At 34.9% G+C, this 22,455-nt stretch overlaps 1 protein-coding gene across 9 annotated transcripts; it reads right to left on the bottom strand.

Annotated features, from left to right (window-relative positions):
- Window positions 1-17,029: 17,029 nt before the first annotated feature.
- LOC113762348 lies at window positions 17,030-21,624 on the bottom strand. Of its 9 annotated transcripts, none has more exons than XM_027305805.1 (6): window positions 21,155-21,624; window positions 19,566-21,025; window positions 18,896-18,960; window positions 17,911-17,970; window positions 17,741-17,839; window positions 17,030-17,637 (listed from the first exon to the last, which is right to left on the bottom strand). In XM_027305805.1, exons 1-3 carry the CDS (start codon window positions 21,266-21,268, stop codon window positions 18,921-18,923), a joined length of 1,614 nt encoding a protein of 537 aa, XP_027161606.1. In that variant the 5' UTR covers window positions 21,269-21,624; the 3' UTR covers window positions 17,030-17,637; window positions 17,741-17,839; window positions 17,911-17,970; window positions 18,896-18,920. The 9 variants fall into 9 exon arrangements, with proteins under 9 accessions (XP_027161606.1, XP_027161572.1, XP_027161623.1 ...); XM_027305771.1 differs by having other exon boundaries at window positions 17,030-17,360; window positions 17,533-17,637; window positions 17,741-17,970; XM_027305822.1 differs by adding an exon at window positions 19,041-19,085 and having other exon boundaries at window positions 17,741-17,970.
- Between the last annotated feature and the right edge of the window lie 831 nt (window positions 21,625-22,455).

Below are 22,455 nucleotides of genomic sequence, written 5' to 3' on the forward strand. Positions count from 1 at the left end.
AGAGGTATCCCCTATTATTCTTTAAGATCTTCTTATATGCTTCTATGTATTTTTTATTTATTTTTTTATTTTTTATGTGTGATTACATGTTTTATGTGCTTTTCTTTTTTATTTTTATTTATTCATTTTTATTAATTTTAAATTTTCATTTATTTTGTTTAATTTTGATGTTTGGTTTGGAAGTCATTTAAGTATCAAATTGTAATAGATAGCTTGTATCCTCTTGTCCGAGAAATGTATTTAGATAGATGATGTAATAGGTAGATTTTTATTTTTTGAGAAAATATGTGATTAGATAGGCAATGTAATAAATAGGTTTACTATTTTCAAAATTCCCCTTTTAGATTGTAGTTAGGGACCCCAATATAATAATTAGGTTTTATTTACTTGCATGTTTGTGTGTTTATATACTTGCATGTTTATTTGCTTTTTCTAGGGTTTTGCATCTAGATATCATGTCTATGTGATGTGTGATCTATGTGTTTATTTGTTTTAATTATACTTTATATGCTTTATTTATTTATGATGAGTGTATGACGTCCCCACACTAGTCAAACACTAGTTGTGACTTTTATTCCCCGATTTCTCACTAGTCCAACATTAGTGAGAACTTTTAGAAATTGGCTAATCCAATTTTAGACCGTTAGACTATTCACGTGCTAGATTTATACTTTTTGTGACATTTATTGCATTTCATGTATTTTTTTTTTACATTTTAGGTTCTTTTTATTTGCGTAATATGTCCTCTTATTCCCCTTCTCGATCCCCCTATATGTATAAATCATATCATTTAGACTTGTATTTCATTTAGATAGCCTAGCCCATTTGCTTGCCTAGATCAGATCAGAAGAGTCATCCTTAGAATAAGGGAAATTGGCGAGTATGACTTTTTAGTTTTAGCATGCTATTACCCTCTATAAGAAGGAAAATTGAGTCATGAATCTTAGTCTCTCATATCCGTTATGTTGCATTTCCCTCTTCTAGGTCATGAATATTTTATTTTTATATTATAATTTTCTTTTTTGAATCTCTTTTTTGCATATTCGTGACGTTTTCAATGGATCATTTTTTGGGTTTCACAATTAATATGATATGCACCAATTAAATTTCAAAGAGACATTTTGTCCCTCTCGATACTCCTTAGGTTTAGATTTGCATCCATATAGAAGCATCCAAATGTGATAAGTTTTATAGGTTAGATTAGGAAATTTTTTTGACTAAATCTTGCAATTAGTCTTAGTTAGATTGAAAGGGTGCTCTAGATCAAATCTTTGTCTTCCCTTTTTTCAACCGTGACTTCCAAACTCTTTTCTCTTGTTTTCAAAAATCTGGATTCGTCTAAAAATTTTTTTATTTAAAATATATTTTAGGCGATTTCGTACACCTAAATTCGATATCAAGTTGCGACTCTCTTTCTAAAAACCCTTTTTATATTAATATTTTGGGCCCAAATCGTCGCATTATTTCAAGTCCCATTTTAGACTCTTTTTTTCCTTTTTTTAAAATAAAAAACTCATTTTAAACACACTTTCTCTTTTATTTTAAAAAATGGAGTGTGACTGAGAGATGCAAAATTGAATTAGGTTGAAGCAGAGGCAAAAAGAAGGAGAAATCTAGGGGAAAAGGGGTCGGTGAATTGTCGGTGGGAGACAGAGATTTTGGCGAAGAAGGCCTTTATTAATAAGAAAAAAAATGTTTGTTCATAATAGATTACTACGGATTCTAAAGTAAAAACTTAAACAATTTAAGACATGGTCAAAAATCACGTGACGAATAAAAATTAGTATTCAAAAATAGAATAACAATTAAAAAAATGAAAACAGAGTCAAATTTTTTGGTTTCTCTATCTTCTGTCTATACTATATATAAAAGGGGAGGAAGCTTTTGGTGTAAACAAATTCGCTTAATGTCTTTTTCTAAACTATCCTTACTATAATCAACTGCCCATTATGGTTATGAATTATTTCTAAATAACTATTTATTTATATACTTTATTTTGGTGAATTTTTTATTATCTATTCTCAAAATTATAAAACAAATTCTTATATAAATTTTCTAAAAAATTTAATAATATTTTCCTATGAGTTGCACACACATTAGTGTGTGCTTTGAATGCTAATTTACCATTATCTATTTATATCTTATCTAAAAAGCTTCCCACTCGTACATAACTATCACTACACTCTGTTGCGATTAACTAATCCAGTAATAAACATTGCATTGGCCTCCAAAAACCTCTCTAAATAATTTTTTGTTCTATATCTTTTTTATTATTTACCTTTTTTTAAAAATATGCATACACATAGTGTGTGCGCCACCCACCGGTATAAATAAACAAGAATTGGCAAGGAATACATCTATTTATCCCTTTGTTTGTCTTTTATGGCATTTATTTTCTATTTTTCCTGTGCGTCTTGCGAAACCTGGACCAGATAAGCTACTTTTACCCGCAACTGGATGCTTGCCTATTGTAATTAGTTTCTGAAACCTCAATTCAACCCCATTGGGACAGATTAAAATTGGTCAAAACTGGACCAAGCAGGACGGATATGACCTTGGTTTTCAGATTTTCCCTTCTTTTGATTTTTTTTGCTCTCAGAGTGATTTAAAAATGAAGTCCTGAAATAGATTTTCACAATGATACAAGCACAGAGAACCATAAAGAAAGATAAGACTCATGGCAGAGGAAAAAATTGTGAGAGGAAAAATGAAATTTCAGATCTCTAATTGTACTTTACTCCAAACTTTGGCAATTCGCAATATGAGGCTCCTTAGCCTAATTTTACATTTTTAATCAGACAAGCAAGTGAGAATCGGCATGCTTCCACCCATTTAATGTTAGTACGATGATTGAACGGTCTCATCTTTGTCAGACTTGCATTCAATGTTTTCTTTAATCTGTGGCATAACTAGTCCTTTCCATTGGCTTTTCTATTGCAGCTGCTTTAACAGTCTGCTGCAAATTACATAGAAAACTTTGATCCTTCATTGCATGTGAGTCATATAATTTGTCATGCACATCGAACTTTATCATGGTCCTTGAATAACGTGTAAATTTGAATCCATCAGACATTTCCACTGCCAAGACAGCTTAAGCAAGGTGAACAGCCTCAACAAGGTAAATGATAAGAGTTTATTTTACGTATTTTTTGTGTGTTTTATTAGTTAATTTTGGTTTGATTATTTAGTTTAATAACTAAAATAACTAAGGTTTTGGTAAAAAAAACTACATTTTATGTTAAAATGGCTAAACATTGCATTTTATGGATTTTTATGGTAAAAACTTCATATTTTGTAGGTTTAATGATTCAATCATCAAATGAAGTGCATTGAGAAGATATTTGGATGATTGAAGATGGATTAAAGTGGTGAAAATAAAATATGAAGTGTAAAAAGGAAAAATGCAATTTGAATCAAGAAAAGTCAGGTTTTGACAACTCTGACACGTTTTGGTATTTTGACTATATCTGGAGCTACACAGATCGGATCAAGGTGATCTTGGTACCATTTTGAAGCTAAGAGATATATCTACATTTGGTATGAAGACATCAAAGTCCAGTTCAGCCGTTTTCATAGTCCAAAAGTTGAAATACCGAAATTCAACTCAGCTGTCCAAAGTGGAAAACAGAGCTCTGACCAGTGTTTAGTATTTCGATCATATCTCAGGCTACAAAGCTCAGATTTGGATGATTCTTGAAGCATTGAAAAGCTAACTCAAAGGGCTACAACTTTTGTGTTTTACAAAAAATCCAGTTCAGCCTTTATGATAGAGAAAATCGCAGCTGAAGTAAGGACAAAGTGAATACGCGAGTACACAAAACGTGACTTGTAACCGCGTTTTGTGTAGGCGCGTTTTCCGGCCGCAATTCTGCAATTTTGCTCAGTCAATTCTCTTGTGTTCTGACTACTTTCCAGCTACAATCTGCAAGAGAATTCGGTGCACATGCTTTAGAAGACAAAAGGGCAAGAAAGTTGGCATATTTTCAAGTCAAAAACAATGGCTATTGACTATCTTAACAATTTCAGATTTGGAAATCAAATGCAGCAAGTTTGGACCAATGGAAAAGGAGCTTTTGGAGCAGTTTATATAGGGAGCAACCAGGACATGCAGAGCATACGGGAGAAGCTTGGAGTCTGCAAAAATGTAGCTTTTCCATTCTCTTATTGTTAGATTAGTTTAGTATAGAGTAGTAGTTCATCCTTCTTGTTTATTAGCTAGGCAAAGATGAAGAAGGAGATGAAGAAGGCAAGGAAAGAGCTCATGTGACAAGGGTTATTTTTCCTTTCCAACTCTTTATCTTTTGTATTTGATTCCAAGTTTAGCTAATATACAAGTTCTGGATTTTGTGTTTAATATGTGTCTTTAAAGTTTATACCTTGGGTTTGGTTGAACTTTCTATGATTGTTAGTGTTAATCATTTGGCTATTTAACTGCTATGTTTTGAGCAAGTTATTTAGCACTTTGGCTCTTTAAATCATGATTAATCTGGTACCATTAATTCTGATTATCTAAGGTGTTGTTTCTGCAATGGAAATTGAGATTTAACACTAGCTCAAGAAGTGCTAAACATAGGGAGTACACTCACGAAAGTAGAGGTGCACCTATGTGGTTTTTAGTGATTCATTTCATGTAATTTCACTGAAGAAATAAACTTGTAGCTAATTTCATAACCATGAGAATAGGTATGGATTAGTTATAAGTATAATTGATTCACTACGAAAGTAGGATTCAAATGCATAAGGAAATTACACCATAACTCGCCTAGATGTAGTAATTAATGATCCAAATATAGCACTTGCATGAGTAGTTAGGGATACCACAACCTAAGGAGCTTTCATTTGTTATTTTGTATAATTTCAGTAGGTTAAATTTGTTATAATTCATTGATAGTCTAAATAATAGAGAAACTTTAGTAATACCGGTAATTGTTCACTCTTCCCTGTGGGATCGACCCGATATATACCCTAAACTACTAGTTGATCTGTATACTTGCAGTGAACGGGTGTAATTCGGTATTTTTTAGCTTGCACGTATGTAAAATACCCGTCAAGTTTTTGGCGCCGTTGCCGGGGAAGATTTGGCAATATCGGTGTGAAGAGCAACTTTATTAATTTAGACAATTTTTCTTATTTTTGTTGTTTTTGCTGTATCTTATGTGTTTTATGTCATTTTTTTTTTAATCAACTTTTATTTTATTTTATTTTTTTCTGTTTTTGTTTGTGTCTTGGAATCTATCCTTCTTAACTAATCTTACTTTTGAGATTGTTTAAAAGTAATTTTAGATAATGAGGAGGGTAGGTGAATTTGGAGGACAATGCTTGAGAAGTGGAAGATTGGCAATGGATGGTTACCAAGTGTAAAACTCCTTCAACAGAGGTAACCAAGAAATTACTGAAGGTATGTCTTTTGAAAATGGTTTAAGGTGCTTAAAGGCAAAATTTGATGTAATTAAGTTACAAGTTCAAATGGACACCATGATGCATGAAATTCAGCAGAGAAGGAATGTTAATGCTTTTAATTCTTATCATGTGATTTGTGACTTGTGTGGAGGTTATCATGCTACTAATACATGTATGCAAGCACAAAATGTGGATTATTATGATGAATTAGAGCATTACAATCCTTGTTTTGATCAATATAGTGCTAATTGGAGCAATTCTCCTGTTTATAGTTGGGAAAATCAATGTGTATATAGTGACTCTCCAAATTTTTATGATTATCAACCTGAAAGTGTCCAATATGAATCAAAACCATCTTGGGAGTTAGCTATAGAAAAATTAGCTAATGTGACTTCCGACCGTTTTGATAGGATTGAGAAAAGAATAGATGAATTAACTTCTCACTTTGGCAGAATAAATGAGCAATTGAGTGTATTGTGTGAAGTTATTTCTTCTAATAATTTGCAAAATGATCCTAGCATGAATGGTGGAAATGTTGTATGTGAAAATGGATTGCATTTGGATGAAAATGATGAATCTCAATTATATTTCAATGAGCAAATATCCATTTCACATGATAATACCTTTGAAACTAACTTTGAGTCTCAAGAGGTGAGTTTTAATGACTCATTTTTCACCCCTCTTGAGGAGTGCAGTGAAAGTATATGTTTTAAAGGTATTGCTGTCCAAGATACTCTCATGACATTTTCTTTGGTGAATTCTCAAGTGGTGCATATTCAAGGTAATATTTATGAAACACTTGGGATAGGTAAGTCAATTCCATTTCTCACATCATTAGATCATGTGACTTTTGCGATAAAGCCACCTTTTAATGATCCACCACGGCCTAAAATGGTGGATTATTCGTTAACTAAACCTCCTTGAAAAATAAGGTATTGGAAATGGAAGCAAAAGTGACCAAATGAGGTAAAAAAGGCGAAGTTTGATCAAGGAACTCAACCCCTCGATTTGAGTAATTGTTGTTTTTGATTCGTTACAAGGGGTTAAAATGCATGTTTTGATCATTTTACATGTGCATGCATTGAGTATATTAGCAAACAAATGATCTATGATGCATTTTGGGAAATTGGGGTATCATTTGTAATTATTCAAAAGTTAAATTTCTGCTAAATTTCGCAGCAGAAAACGGGTTTTTCAATGAAACGCGCCACTGAATCGCGTTTTCAATTCTGTGCCTATAATGAAGAAAACGTGCCTTCAAAACGCGACAGGAAGTCGCGTTTTCTACAAAGTCGCGTTTTCCAGCCTGTTCAGAAACCAAAAACGCGCCTTCAAATACGCGACTTAAAGTCGCGTTTTCTCACGTAGTCGCGTTTTCAATGCTGCAAGTTTTGTGAAGAAACGCGACTTCACAAAACGCACCTTGAGGCGCGTTTTCTTGAGCCGCGTTTTTTGAGCACCTTTTTTTTTTAAAAAAAAAATGCAGCTTCCTTGATTCTCTTTTTTCTTCTTTTCCTCATAAATTTTCTTGTACCTTGAGTTGCTTATTGTGTATTTTATATAGGTACATCACCAAAACAAAGGTTTGAAATTACGGATCGCCGTTTTGTTTTATTAAGCCTTTGTTATCACTTTTGTTTCTTATTTTCTATGTTTCGATTATTATTACTAATGGTTATTCAATGGAACTTATGAAGCGTTGGAGTTACACGGACAATGGATTTTGAAGCTTCATATGCAATCACAACAATAGGGGAGTATTATTTTTCTTTATCTTCATTTTCCTTTTTACACATTGAGGACAATGTGTATGTTAAGTGTGGGGGGAGAATTGAGATTATATACATTGTATGTGATTGAATTATTAGTTGCAAATATTGGGCTTGTGTTAAAATTCAAAATTTTTCTAAAATCTTGTCCAAAATTGCAAACTTGCCCCAAAAAGTTTCATATTTTTTCGATTTTATCCAAGGGGTAACAAGTTCCATACCATTAGTAGTTCAAATTTCTCCTACATTTGAGATAAATATATGTGATTTGGAAACTTCTTTTCTCATTTAACTTGGAAATGACTATTATGTGATTATAATTTTTGCATTTGTAGGAAAGTATATCGTGTAAAGTGGAGAAAATTATACCTATATTTTTTTGCATATTTGATGAAATTTCTTTTCTTTATTGGATTTTATAAGTTAAGTGATAAATATGGTCAATAAGTGCAATACTTTTCTCATGATTATTCTTTTGAGGAATTTATTATTATCTATGCTGTAAAAAGAAAAAAAAAGTGGAAAGAAAAAAAAAAGAAAAAAAGATTTATTCTACTCCAATGATTCTCGTACTTAGTAACCGGGAGTCTTCATCTACAAATGTCGACTTTCGCGTAAAACGGTACTTGAATTAAGAGTATGCAAAGCAACTTGAGTATGTGAAGTGTTGAGTAACCGGTGATCTTCATCTAAAAATGTCGATTCTCGCGTCAAAAGACACTTTCACAACTTAAGTAATATTTAGCTACATTATATGAATAAATATCTGTTTAAGTAGAATAAAAAGATTATCATGAGTTTAGGAAGCATTTTATTGACCATATGAGTTACTTACTTGTAAGATTGGGTAAGGATGAAAAATTGATTTAAATTTGTTATAATGACGGTATAATTGGCTCTCCTTTACTTGATATTATGAGTACTTGAACTTAATTGAATAATTGCATAATGGTTATTTACTTTGTTTTGAGGAAATGAAGTTGAAATGCTACATATGTTTATTTTCAAATCATTGTTGGTTTGTATTTCTTATTGCTTGAGGACAAGCAATGGTTCAAGTGTGGGGGTATTTGATAAGAGTTTATTTTACGTATTTTTTGTGTGTTTTATTAGTTAATTTTGGTTTGATTATTTAGTTTAATAACTAAAATAACTAAGGTTTTGGTAAAAAAAACTACATTTTATGTTAAAATGGCTAAACATTGCATTTTATGGATTTTTATGGTAAAAACTTCATATTTTGTAGGTTTAATGATTCAATCATCAAATGAAGTGCATTGAGAAGATATTTGGATGATTGAAAATGGATTAAAGTGGTGAAAATAAAATATGAAGTGTAAAAAGGAAAAATGCAATTTGAATCAAGAAAAGTCAGGTTTTGACAACTCTGACACGTTTTGGTATTTTGACTATATCTGGAGCTACACAGATCGGATCAAGGTGATCTTGGTACCATTTTGAAGCTAAGAGATATATCTACATTTGGTATGAAGACATCAAAGTCCAGTTCAGCCGTTTTCATAGTCCAAAAGTTGAAATACCGAAATTCAACTCAGCTGTCCAAAGTGGAAAACAGAGCTCTGACCAGTGTTTAGTATTTCAATCATATCTCAGGCTACAAAGCTCAGATTTGGATGATTCTTGAAGCATTGGAAAGCTAACTCAAAGGGCTACAACTTTGGTGTTTTACAAAAAATCCAGTTCAGCCTTTATGATAGAGAAAATCGCAGCTGAAGTAAGGACAAAGTGAATACGCGAGTACACAAAACGTGACTTGTAACCGCGTTTTGTGTAGGCGCGTTTTCCGGCCGCAATTCTGCAATTTTGCTCAGTCAATTCTCTTGTGTTCTGACTACTTTCCAGCTATAATCTGCAAGAGAATTCGGTGCACATGCTTTAGAAGACAAAAGGGCAAGAAAGTTGGCATATTTTCAAGTCAAAAACAATGGCTATTGACTATCTTAACAATTTCAGATTTGGAAATCAAATGCAGCAAGTTTGGACCAATGGAAAAGGAGCTTTTGGAGCAGTTTATATAGGGAGCAACCAGGACATGCAGAGCATACGGGAGAAGCTTGGAGTCTGCAAAAATGTAGCTTTTCCATTCTCTTATTGTTAGATTAGTTTAGTATAGAGTAGTAGTTCATCCTTCTTGTTTATTAGCTAGGCAAAGATGAAGAAGGAGATGAAGAAGGCAAGGAAAGAGCTCATGTGACAAGGGTTATTTTTCCTTTCCAACTCTTTATCTTTTGTATTTGATTCCAAGTTTAGCTAATATACAAGTTCTGGATTTTGTGTTTAATATGTGTCTTTAAAGTTTATACCTTGGGTTTGGTTGAACTTTCTATGATTGTTAGTGTTAATCATTTGGCTATTTAACTGCTATGTTTTGAGCAAGTTATTTAGCACTTTGGCTCTTTAAATCATGATTAATCTGGTACCATTAATTCTGATTATCTAAGGTGTTGTTTCTGCAATGGAAATTGAGATTTAACACTAGTTCAAGAAGTGCTAAACATAGGGAGTACACTCACGAAAGTAGAGGTGCACCTATGTGGTTTTTAGTGATTCATTTCATGTAATTTCACTGAAGAAATAAACTTGTAGCTAATTTCATAACCATGAGAATAGGTATGGATTAGTTATAAGTATAATTGATTCACTACGAAAGTAGGATTCAAATGCATAAGGAAATTACACCATAACTCGCCTAGATGTAGTAATTAATGATCCAAATATAGCACTTGCATGAGTAGTTAGGGATACCACAACCTAAGGAGCTTTCATTTGTTATTTTGTATAATTTCAGTAGGTTAAATTTGTTATAATTCATTGATAGTCTAAATAATAGAGAAACTTTAGTAATACCGGTAATTGTTCACTCTTCCCTGTGGGATCGACCCGATATATACCCTAAACTACTAGTTGATCTGTATACTTGCAGTGAACGGGTGTAATTCGGTATTTTTTAGCTTGCACGTATGTAAAATACCCGTCAGTAAACAACAGGAACAAATTATCCTACCAATTCTGGCTGGCTTTGACATCAATTCTTCAGAGTATGATTCTTTCGGATTACAATTGAATTAGGCCTTTTTCTTTGTGCTGTAATTACTGTTATGATATCCAGTATGGTTTCTTTGCTTTCCTCAATTTTTTGGTATGTATGAATAGCACATTGTCAAATTTCAGGTTTGACCTGCAACCTGAAGTCATTCCTCAACTGATCACACCACTTCCACTGTGGCATCCGGAGCTGAAGGAAAAGGTAAGGTGCAAGCCTTAAGTTCTTCACCAGCACAGAGTGATTAAGATTAACCTGGTTTCTCTAAAACCTATATATTTGTTACAGCCAATGTGGTTAAATTCTGAAGATAACAATGAGCTCCTGTGTGATGATGGGATATGTATTCTTACTAGAAGAGGAGAAGCAGCTAGGGTTTGATTCTGGAAGCTTTAAAGGGGCCACTAACACTTTCTGAACTAGAGGTTTATATACGGATCTCTCTTATTATGTGGTGTTTATGGTTTGAAACTGATGTTTGCTGTCAAAAAGTGATTGCTAACTTTTTATCCATGCAGTTGTTTGAAAGTCCTATCTTAGTAGGCAAATGACCTGAAACTTGTGTGTCACAATAGGCTGAGGCCTAGTCTGAAATTATGTTGCTCTATGTGGTCTATCAATGAGTTCTGTTTTCAGGCACTGGTGGAGGAGAACCCTGTCGTTGCAGATGGAGTTCTAACTATGCTTGAAAATTCTGCACCAATTAAAGAGTTTGTTAGGGATGTGGTTCAGAAAGCTGTCAAAAGGCGACTTGTGCCTGCTCAACAACAGGTTTCTATTACTTTTATCACTTTTTATTTCCTTGTTGCGTGGTGTTTAAAATGTAAAACATGTTAGCTGCTTTTTAAGGTGATTACTGAAGTCCTTATATATGTGTTATTCAGCTAATCTTGTGCCTATTGGCAATTGCGCCGAAGTTTGTCAATCACTGTGGACTGACGGAAGAAGAGAAAAATGTACGTCATTTTATTGGCCTATTGATGAGTTTTATTTGCTGTTGCCTTGGGCCTTGAGTATTCTTATATTCTCTTATCAGGAGCTGATGGAGACTATTCCTGTGATTGCACTCGACATTCTACTTGATCTTGCACATTCACCTGACATTGAACAGTATGTCAGCGATTTGATTGACAGAGCTAAGCTTGATCCTGAGGAAGCTAAGAAGAGGCCACTCCCACCTGTTGATCAAGAGGTGTGTTTATACCTTAACTACCTCTTTATGTGATGAGAAATATTTGAAACTTTTAGTTGCTCTTAAACAGTGAAGGCTGAGGTTATTATTTTTATTTTTTGGTTATCCTATCCAGAAATTCTTGGTTCAATTAGCATATGTTCCAAGTCTGGTTCTTCGCTGTGGATTGACAGAAGAAAAGACAACAGTATGTTGTTATATAGTCTTATCAGAGAGTGGCTGACTTCTATGGGTATTTCCATGAATGTTGAGAATTTTTCTAATTATGTGTTTAGGGTCTGGCGAAGAATAATCCTGTCGTTGCAACTCAAGTAGTTGAAGCTCTTTCTAAGCTTGCACAATTACCTCAAAAAGAAGAGTATATCTGGTGCTTCATACTTTTCTGTTATGCAATCTTGATTCATACGCTGATGTTACAATCCCCCCCCCCCCCCCCCTCTTCCTCTCCCTGTGCAGGAACTATCTTACACTGGGCAGTGTGGATGTGAGTTGTCAGGAAATGGTGGCTAGCAAGCTTGCCTCTGGTGATCTTAAAACTGGTTATAAGATTGTCATCTTCATGAAAAACTACCATTCTTTCGCAAAGAAAATCGAGGTATTTGTTTCTCTACCCACTCTCCATTTCCTCTTGCTTCTTCCCCTTATATGTGGTTGGGTAATTTTATGTGACTTATGATTAATATATCTTAGTTCTCCCTTCATTTTCGGGCCCATCGGCGGTAGGGTGGTGTTGGTGTGTGAAGGGAATGATTGATTAAAGGATAAAATATCAAAAAACTCCTTGTAGTTTGTTGAATGTTCAATTTAATTTCCTCTAATTTGAAAACCTATACTATAACTTCATGTGGTTTCAACTAAATTGAAATTAGACGGAAATCATCTAATCTAACAGTTATACGTGAAATGTCAATATTGCCCTTATATAAATGAACTCCCTATGATTTGTTGAATGTTCAATTTAACTCTCTCTGATTTGAAAAATTACACACCAACTCCCTGTAATTTCGACTAAATTAAAAATTGAATGAAAAGCATTTCACGTATAGTAGGAGCAATATAAACATTTCACACATAGCCGTTAGATTTGATGTTTTCTGTCCAATTTTCAATTTAGTCAAAATCACAGGAAGTTATAGTGTAGGTTTTCAAACCAAAGAGAATTAAATTGAATATTTGTCAAACCACCGGGAGTTTTGTGGTATTTTACCCTTGATTAAATGATGTGGTCGATATTCTGTATTGTATGTCTATGTATGGGGAGCTGTCTTCTGTATCTCTCCATGTTTTGTTTTTTCTTTTTTGAATGTCATGACTTTTTTAAATATCCTGCAGTAAAGTTGTCATATTCCAGAACTTAACCTATTCTCTTCCTACCTATATAGAAAAAGCATTTGTAAGTTAATGGTGGAAGTTTTTTCTTCTGTCTTTCGGGGAAATTTACGTAAATTCAGAAAGCAGGTTTTTTATTCCTTTTTTACTGCGAGAATGCCTTCTGAGGGTAACGATATCCTCTTGTATGTGCCAACCATTCTCAAAACCTGTTAATATGAAGCCATGCTGTTTTATCATTCATTGATTGTTGATGATCTTTCTCGCAGTTGTGCACAGTTCAAACAAATCTTTACAATTTCTCACTACATTTATATATCTTCCTAATAGCATGATTAGCATGTTATCTTGCTAGCTGTAAAATTTAACATGATTAGCATCAATAGTAATTTTCTGATCTCTGACTACATCATAAGTGGTCCTACCAATTGATTTTTGGTTGCAATAAAGGGGTGGCATTATCAGAAACAATGCAGGTATAGGTATGCCACCTTAAAGCAGACAGCAATGAAAATTTGCTCTTCCTGAGAAATTTTATTACTTGCCACCTCTAACCAGCTGCCACCATTAACATGATACCAATATCATTGAACTAGAAGAAAAATCCTTCATAAGGCTTTCGATTATATAAGCATATCGCCCATTGGTATTTCTAAGTACAGGTTCTACTTGTCTTCACTGGAAAGATTACGATCTTTTGTGTATTATAACACTCTCAATCAGCAGCAAGTTCTCTGTTACTGAACTTTTCAGTCCTTTTCTTTTATGAAGTTCTTTATGCAATTTTAATCACTGTTTTTCAAGTACCTTTTGTGAGGAATGTTTGTCTTTCAAGTACCTTTAACTAGAAAAAAAATTTCCTCAATGATCAAGTTATTGTTTTACTGATCAAATCTTACAAAATGTTTGTTTTCAGGAAATTTCAAACTAGAAGAGAGTTGAACTCCATCAGTTCTTCTTATAAGTGGAACTAAAACTTATCATGTTGGATTTGGCTAACAAAAAATTCCATCAAAACTGGAACAACTTTGTAGTTGAACATGGTCTTCAAGAAGGAGAAGTGCTTCTTTTCATTCCACAATCTTCTATTTCTTCTGCTGTTGTAATTTTCGGACATGATGCGGTTGAAAGAATGTCTCCATGGCACTACAAATTTGGAGGCTGTAACATACAACTTAGATAATGAATGTTTCCAGTGTTTCTTTCTTCGCCTTGATGGCCTCTTTTTTTTTTTTAATCTAAGTTCGGTTCGCAATTGGTTTCTGCACCAGATAGTAGTTATCAAATAAACTCCTACCCAAGACTGCATGATCCAAAATTTATTCTTCTAGGTTTTTGTCAGCAACTAAACTTACATTCTGCATATTTATTTCAAATCTTTATCGTATACTTTGTATGATTGCAAACTGGGCAGGGCATGCTATCTTTCCACCACACTTCGCTCGGTTTATGCCTTCTAGTTCTACTAAAAAATATGTAGAAGTTGCTGCTTGTTTTAGACGAAATGCTTTTTTTTTTTTTTAGATGAAATGCTTGTTGATCATTGTAAAGTATTTTTCTGCAAATTTAGATCTCATGTCGAAAACAATGATGGTAGTAATGCAATTAAGTTTTACTGCATAATTATCATGACTCAATCTACCTCAACTGTCATCACTATATTCAATTTTGACAGACAGACCAGCCGTTGTTGGTGGCCAATCATTAGGCAGCCATCTCATATGCACCAGAGTGGTTTCTGGTAGCATTACTGGTAAGCCTACCATGGCACTTGCTTCTAACCATACCCCGACTACAAGCATTTCATCCAGGAATTTCATTCTCTAGTACCCTAACCTAACCATTCTTCACATGCTGGTTGCCACCTCTATATAGGTTTAAAGGATTCAACTCTTGATGTTGGTGAACTAATAAACATAGCAATAGCAGCGGGACTGGTGTTTTATAAAATCTCTCTTATCAAATCTTAACCTGCATGTCCAAATCTTTTATTTAATCCTATGGATTAATATTCGTGTGGGTTTTAACTTTCATTACCTAATCCTCTTATTTCAGATTTGAATTATCCATCAGATACTCTCTATCCGCTAATCTGAATAATTCAAAAATAGAGAATTAGCTTTTATCAAACTAAAATCAATACACATCTTGTTAAGTTAACAAACTATATTGAATTTTAAACTTAACAGTAGAGAAATTCAATAGTTTATGAAGGGTAAATTTAATGGCCATAAAAAAAAAAGATTCAAACAACTATCTTACATTTTTTAACAAAGAGAACTATTTTACGTTTTTCAACAAAAAGTTGTAATTATTGGATTTTTAGGATTTTCTTATCAAACCCTACAAGGTTATCCATCGGTAATCCCTCTTTAATATCAATATTACCCATCTGTCATCTAATCGAATTAACCATCGGATCGAGTACTCGCACATATGAGTTTTATCCTACCCACTGCCATCCTAGTTAAGCATCACAGTGCATGTAAACTTGTTGCCATTTTCTTACAGATTCTGTCCTAGAATAATATGCAGAACACATTACGAGACAAGATGACGAGAACATCCTTCAATAACTCCTACCTTACCCTCCAGTGGCTGCTGATGGGTCTTATGATTTTTTTTTTTTTTTGTCAAATAAATTTTATGTGATGTGGATGTTGCCCATATTTTATTAGAGATATTTCATCCTCTCTGGGTAATGTATACTACTAGTGTGGGATCTTAAACCTTTGTTTATTCTTAAGAATATTCATTTGCATAATTAAAAATAAAGTATGCTGAAGCTTGTCTTAATCCAATATTAATTTGCATCAAGAGCAGAAAACTCTCTAAAACCTGGCTGAAGATTTTTTTTTTTTCCCTTTTTGAGTAAGGAATTACTGCTGAAGAATTTTTTTTCTTTTTTTACTAAAGAATTATTATCTGCTTGTTTCCACATAACAATTAAGGGCACAAGAGCTGTTCAGGTGGCCTTGATTTTCTGGACTTCCAGATGAATGTACACGACATCCAAGACAAAAAAGTCCCACACGGCAAGAGGGAAGCATGCAAAATGGGAAAAAGCAAAGACCAAACCGATGAGTATTGTTAACAACAAGAAAATTAGTTGGACGGTAGTGAGTATCGTGACAGGTGAACCTAGCCTATATTTGGTGCATAGACAATGGTGGATCAACAAGGAGGTGGAAGCTTAGAAATTGCAAATGGTTGATGTGAGAATCTCAAATTGCTTGCTTGTATTGTCGTTAGGGTAGCAAACAAATCGAAAAACTTGCGTCCGAGTTTGATTCGAGTCCAATCAACATCGAGATCGAATTGAACAAGTAGAACTCGAGATCAAAATACTAAATTCGTTAACTCGCGAACCGATTCGAGATCAATTATATATATTTATTTATTTTATTTTAATAATAAAATTATATATATTTTTTTAATATTTTATTATTTGTTAAGAAAAATTATTATTTAATTCATTTTTTAGAAATAAAATAAATATTTTTTTTATTTTTTTGACCTCGAGTTTGAGCTTGACATTTTGACTTCGTTGATCTCAAGTTTCGAATTTCGTAAAATTATGTTAAAACTCAATTCAATTAAAGCAAAACTCGACTCGACTCGTATACGCCCCTTAATTGTCGAACACTTCTTGAATGACAAGTTCTTTCGATCTTGACTAGAAACGAAAATCATTTTTTGTAGTAGCATTACGATCCTTGCATTGCACGAGGCTTTATTGTTGTAAAGAATTAATTAGCATGTTCTCTTCATCATTTTCATCCAGAATTTGTGGCTTCACAATGTGATCCCCTTTTGTCCTTCGTTCTTACCCAGCGTATTTTATTGTAAGTGACCCATCATAATAATAATAATAATAAATGATTCTTTAAACCCTTGAAAAAAACAAACGTGGCCTCCTATGGATTTGATTGTTTTCATACTGATAAACAAAGTTCTTTGTGTTGCAAAAAGTAGCAAACTTGAAACAAGTTGCGTAGCCTCCGCACTAAAGCCTTTTTTTTCTTGCCAAAAAAGCACCCTTCCAACCTGAAGAATCACTCCTGCACAATATGAAGCCAGTCCGCAGTGAGCATACGATACAGTAGGTTTAGGTCGCAACGGAGAATACTACTGATATTGAAGATTTTGACTTCCAACGACGTCATCTGCCCTTAAATGGCCCTCACCTTCGTGACTTTCAACAGGCGAATATGTCAGTGTATCATCTTTTCTGTTAATTCAAAGGAGAAATTTAGGACATAGTGAAACCAAAAAGAAAAAAAAGAGGACAGGGTGCAACTGTTTACTTCTGTGAAACACCTAAAAATCTGCACTAAAAATTTCACACGATACCAAAGGCCAGCAAACCTTGCTAATGAAAGAGAGAGGCCCTCTAAGGATGAAAAAAATCAAACAGGAGGCTGGCAGCCAACCTACCATTAACAAATATCCTAAATCTAGCACACCTCTTATATCCTAGAGCTATAAATGGTACAATCAAACTTAGTAATCTCGCCAACAGTTTCTAATCTTCAGCTGTGTATTATGATGATATCCGAGTTCTGCTCTTTCAGGCAAAAGGCCAAATTCATCCAACGCTGAAAACCTGAAATAATAATCCACGTTACAACCTACCTAGTTAATTTTCCACCACAACAAAAACAAGAGGAGATTGCGGGCGAAATGCCACTTCCAATGTTCAAGGAGACGCTCCCTATCAGTTCCATCCATGTACAAGGAGACATTTCCTATCAATTCCACCACAAACTCAACACTACCTTTTTTCCTTTCGAGAGGCTTTAACTCTACATTGTGTTTCCAATAAATCTGGGTACCAATGTACAAGAGGGCTAGACTTGCACCCAACTTGAAAAAGAAATTACCTGAAAAAGAGGGCATACTACAACCATCAGTAAACTGCACAAACATCTATATACAAAGAGGACTTGGTTAATTACTTAGTTGTAATAGTAGCCAGTGCTTTACTTTATGCCACACCTTCTGCAATAGCATCGTTCTGATGTTTACCTTCGACCTCTCTTCCCGTCGACTAGTTTTGCATAAATCCAATCTTGTTCCAACTGGCTATCAGTACCAAACAAGGACGCGTGTTAAAACAAGTTAAGAACTGACATCTACAGGAATTGAAAGTATACCGGTAAAAGAAAGGAGGTACGACGATATCCAGCCCTCCAGGGTAACTCATCAGACGAGATCTGCTATAGCAACAGAACCAACAACAGAGGTATTAGGATGTGATCCTGTCTACTAGGCTAGTCGGTTTGCAATATACCGCAAAATGAACTCCAATATTTGGATGCTTTTATGAACCTTTTTTTTTAAACAGCAAATATATGCTTTGCATATAGAGGCACATGCTTTATAAATAATTCAAAAAGTCCCCAAGTGCTTTTCAAATGCGCTCTTTTATCGATTTCTATACTTGGAAATTGACTAGTAGCTTAATTGCTACATTAGACAGATCAATTTTCACATCAGACAACTGTTAAACAAGTAGTTTGCTGATGTTTATTAATCATACTCAAACCTTTTTTCCTTTTAAATAGAACATGTCATGTAGAAACATGGTGGTTTCCTGAGTTTCAGGAGACGCTAAAAAACATACACAGTAACACATTTGCAACATGTATCTCACTGATTACAATACCATCCCCTTCATTTGATAAGTAGAAACTCTTTCACAGCATGAACTCTTCAAAACATGAAAGAATCAACTAAAACGGCCAACATATATTACATTAGACGAAAGGACTTCCATAAAACTACCAAACAAACACCCCGCCGGGGCCGGGGGGTGGAGGCGGGTTCCGGGGGGGGGGGTGGAAGAGCTTTTTATCCATAAAAAGAGTTTTAAAAAGAACAGCTCTTATCCATAGAAAAGTATAAATTCACCAGTAAATCAAGTCTAACAATAGCATTTACTAATAATTTTCGACAACATTTTGACACAAGGAAATTTCCTATTTCGATTGGCTGATAAATTGCACTATCATTAACACCACAATTTCTCATCCAGGTAAGCTGTAACTAAAAGCATTCATTCATGCTCTCCGTAAGCAAAGGCCACTGCGTGTAAAGCAAAGGCTCTGTTAGACAGCAAATGCTGACCAAGCTCTTTACCTGGCATTCTCTGCCTGGCCAAGCATCAGTATTGCTGGCAATTTGAACCTTCCTCCAGTTCAATTCTACAATCAAGTCAAATACAAGTTATCGAAGCTTTGTGTGGAGAAACCCAATTGACACAAATAAGCGTCGCATAACATACCCAAATCACATTCAACTGCCATCTGAAAGAATTATCCTGTCTTTGCTACAAATAAAATAACCAAAAACAATCAGGTATAGGCAAAACAAAAATCAAAATATTATGGTAACATATATAACACGTGTGAGTTAAATTGTTGAATGACAAATTAAACAATATCAGTTAATACAAATACCTTAGAAAAATAAAATTAGTGAAGGTACAGAACATGAATATGTCCAACAGTAGATATTACAAATTTACTTGTGAACCTCATACTACCATCTACCTTCAAACAAAAGGAAGCAGATAAGAGAACCTAAAAGCTAGTAAAGGGGGAAGAGAACGAACACATGGGAAGCACTAGACCTGGGCACTAAGAAAGAGTTTTGAAGCTGCTACAAAACACAGATCAAAGCAGTTATTCCTATCATTACACGTCAGTCCTTTGAACAAAAACAGTCAAGGATTATTTACAACCATTTTTCCAGAAGCTCATATGTCCAGAGCAAGCAGACGAAAGAACGCTACAGGGAAGAGACTTACATTAACGAGGGACAATCAGTCAAGTCCCCTTCGTCAATGCTCTTCTCCAAGCCTTCACTTTCACCTGCTTCTTGCTTAGACTGCTTCTCTTCAACAAATCCTTTCCCAGTGTGTGCAACCTCAACCATACAAACATCTCCGGCAGGGATATTTTCTGGTGCTTCAGCACAAACATGATAGTCCTTCAATACATCAACCTGAAGCTCATCACTACTCTGTTCATCCTCTGGCACACACTTAACTTTGATTTCGCCTTTTTTCTCTTCTTGAACTCTAATTTCTGTAATGCTATCCTCATTCTTACAGACTTCATCCTTCCCATCCAGAATAAAATGTTCCTTGACTTTTGCATCCATGCCTCCTTCCACATTTACTTCTACCATTTCCTCATTATTGTCCTCAAGTGAATGTGCTCCACCACGGCTCTCACTCTCATTCTCAGACGAATTCTCTACCACCTCCTCATTAATATCTTCACTACGACTCTGTCTCTCCAAACATTGCAACCTCCTCCTCAGATCCCCCAGCTCGCTCTCCATCAGAAACAGCCTCTCCTTCAAAATTAAATTCTCTTCTTCAAGTTGTGCTATGTGGGTATCCTGATCATCCACCCGGTTCTCCAAAACATTATTATATTCCACCCCACCAGCAGTCCCATAATTTGGATAAATCATCTCAAACCGGCTCAAATCATGATCCAACCTCCTTTCTACCTCCACATGCTCCTCCACATCACTCTCACTGGATCCTCCCTCCTCCTCCTCCTCCTCCTCATGTCCCTCACCCTCGTGCCCTGGAGACCTAAGCCTAATCAGACCCTTCATGGATCCATAGCCATCAACACCCCATTCCTCCTTGGCCATGTCAACCAAGACCTCCCTTGAAGGTGAAAATATTGGAGTAGGCAGAACAGCTGGAGTTACAGGGCATGGTGAAACCAATTCTGCAATTCCTCCACTCTTTTTTGCACGAATTATGTAGGATGTTGTGTTCCTTGGAGCAAATTTACCCCTATTGTAACTATTCTTGTTGTTATTGTAGTTATAATACTTCTTGGGAAAAAACTTCCGGGCCTTCACCCTATTCTGATGCTGCAAATCCTTCAAATTAGGAGGCTGATATCCACCACCGACATTTCCAGGAACACTACCAAGAATACCCCCAACACCACTACTACTACCACCAACCATTGACAGAGGGTTATCCATTCTCCTACCCGAATCCTTTCTCTTGTCAGGTTTATTCACCTTTTTCCCCTTCCAATTATTCCGCGGCCCAAACGGATGCTTAGACTGACCCTTATTCCCAGAAACAAACCCAACACCTTGAGTTTTCATAGAATTAGGGTTAGGGTTTTGGAATTTCAGCTGAAGATCCATGGGCTGCGTATGCGGGCCCCACATTCCATAGCTCCGATTCATCATCGGCAGCTGCTGCTGTTGAGGTGGATTCATGAGCATCTGTGAATGTGACCGAAAATTTTGAGACCTTCTACTAAAACCACTAGCACAATTCCTCCTTACAAATCGATCATGGGACTTTCGTGGTAATCTACGGGAATTAAATCTCAATGCTGATGAAAACATTACCTGCGGCGCTTGTGATTGCTGCGGATTCATCAATTGCGGCGGCGGTGCACTCATCATCGGTGGCGGTGGATTCACCATCTGCTGCTGATTCATTATCGATCCTTGCTCATTCATTTTTTTTAAACCAAAAATTTTCTATAACAAAAATATCCAAACAAAAGCACAACCGAAAACGAACTAAAGATCGAAAATTAACCGTTTGAATTGCGAAATTCGAAATTAATTTGGAAGATTTTTTTTTTTAAAAAAAAAAACAGAAACTTGGGGCAAAAACGAAACTCCGGCACAAACCAACGAACAACTTAAATTGACAGATTAAAATCGTAATATCCTTCTCTGCTCGTGCAAATCAAAGGAACTTTTCCCAAACTATTTTCCTTAAAATTTTGAAATTTTCTTGTTTCTCTCTCTGGAATTTTCGCTGGGTTTTTAGATTTGCTTAGTTTCTATCTCTAAAAGTTTCGATTTCTTCTTCGATAGGCGCTTTTGTGGTGGCGATTTGCTGGGGAAGAGGAGTTATTTATAGGCGGTGAAAAGGATCATTGGACGGTTAAGATGTAAGGATTCGGAATGAACGGTTGAGATTGAAAGGACGCGTGGTATCCAAGCAAAGTTTCCGGGTGGCATTTGGAAAAGGTATCGGATTAGGTTCGGGAATTGGAACCGCCCTCCGAATTCCGTAGTATTTACGTAAGGGCCATTCTTTTGGTTCTTTTTTTTGGATGTATTCTTAAGGGTTAATCACAAAAACTCCCCTAAGGAATTGCCACTTTTACACTTCAGCCCCTGACGTTATTTCTTTTTCACTTTATCCTCTAAACTGTTAGTCAACTCTAATATTGTGTAATAGTGGTGTCAAAAAAACATTTATACCCTAAGAGTTAACTATAGTAAATTCCCTTATAAGTATAGGTTTTTGGCATTTTATCCCCCAATATCTTTTTTATCAATTTATTTGTTTGTTACTAATGGTTTTTGGGACAAATAAACAAATTAAAAGAAAAATGATATTAGAGGATAAAATGCAAAAATGGTTATACCTTAATGGGATTTATTCTAATTAACCCTTAGGTGTATCAATGTTTATTTGATATTTCTGTTATGCAATGTTAAAATTGACTAACGGTTTAAAGGGTAATATGAGAAAAAAAATTCATTAAGGGGTAAAGTGCAAAGCTGATTAAACCTTAGGAGGAGCTTTCGTAATTAACCCTATTCTTAACACTTTCCAAAGGTAAATAATAAAGAAGTAAATACTCTTACACTTCTGGAAAAGAAAGAAAGAAAGAAAACGAAACAAC

This window comes from Coffea eugenioides, chromosome 1 (genome assembly GCF_003713205.1).
Source record: "Coffea eugenioides isolate CCC68of chromosome 1, Ceug_1.0, whole genome shotgun sequence".
NCBI lineage: Eukaryota > Viridiplantae > Streptophyta > Magnoliopsida > Gentianales > Rubiaceae > Coffea > Coffea eugenioides.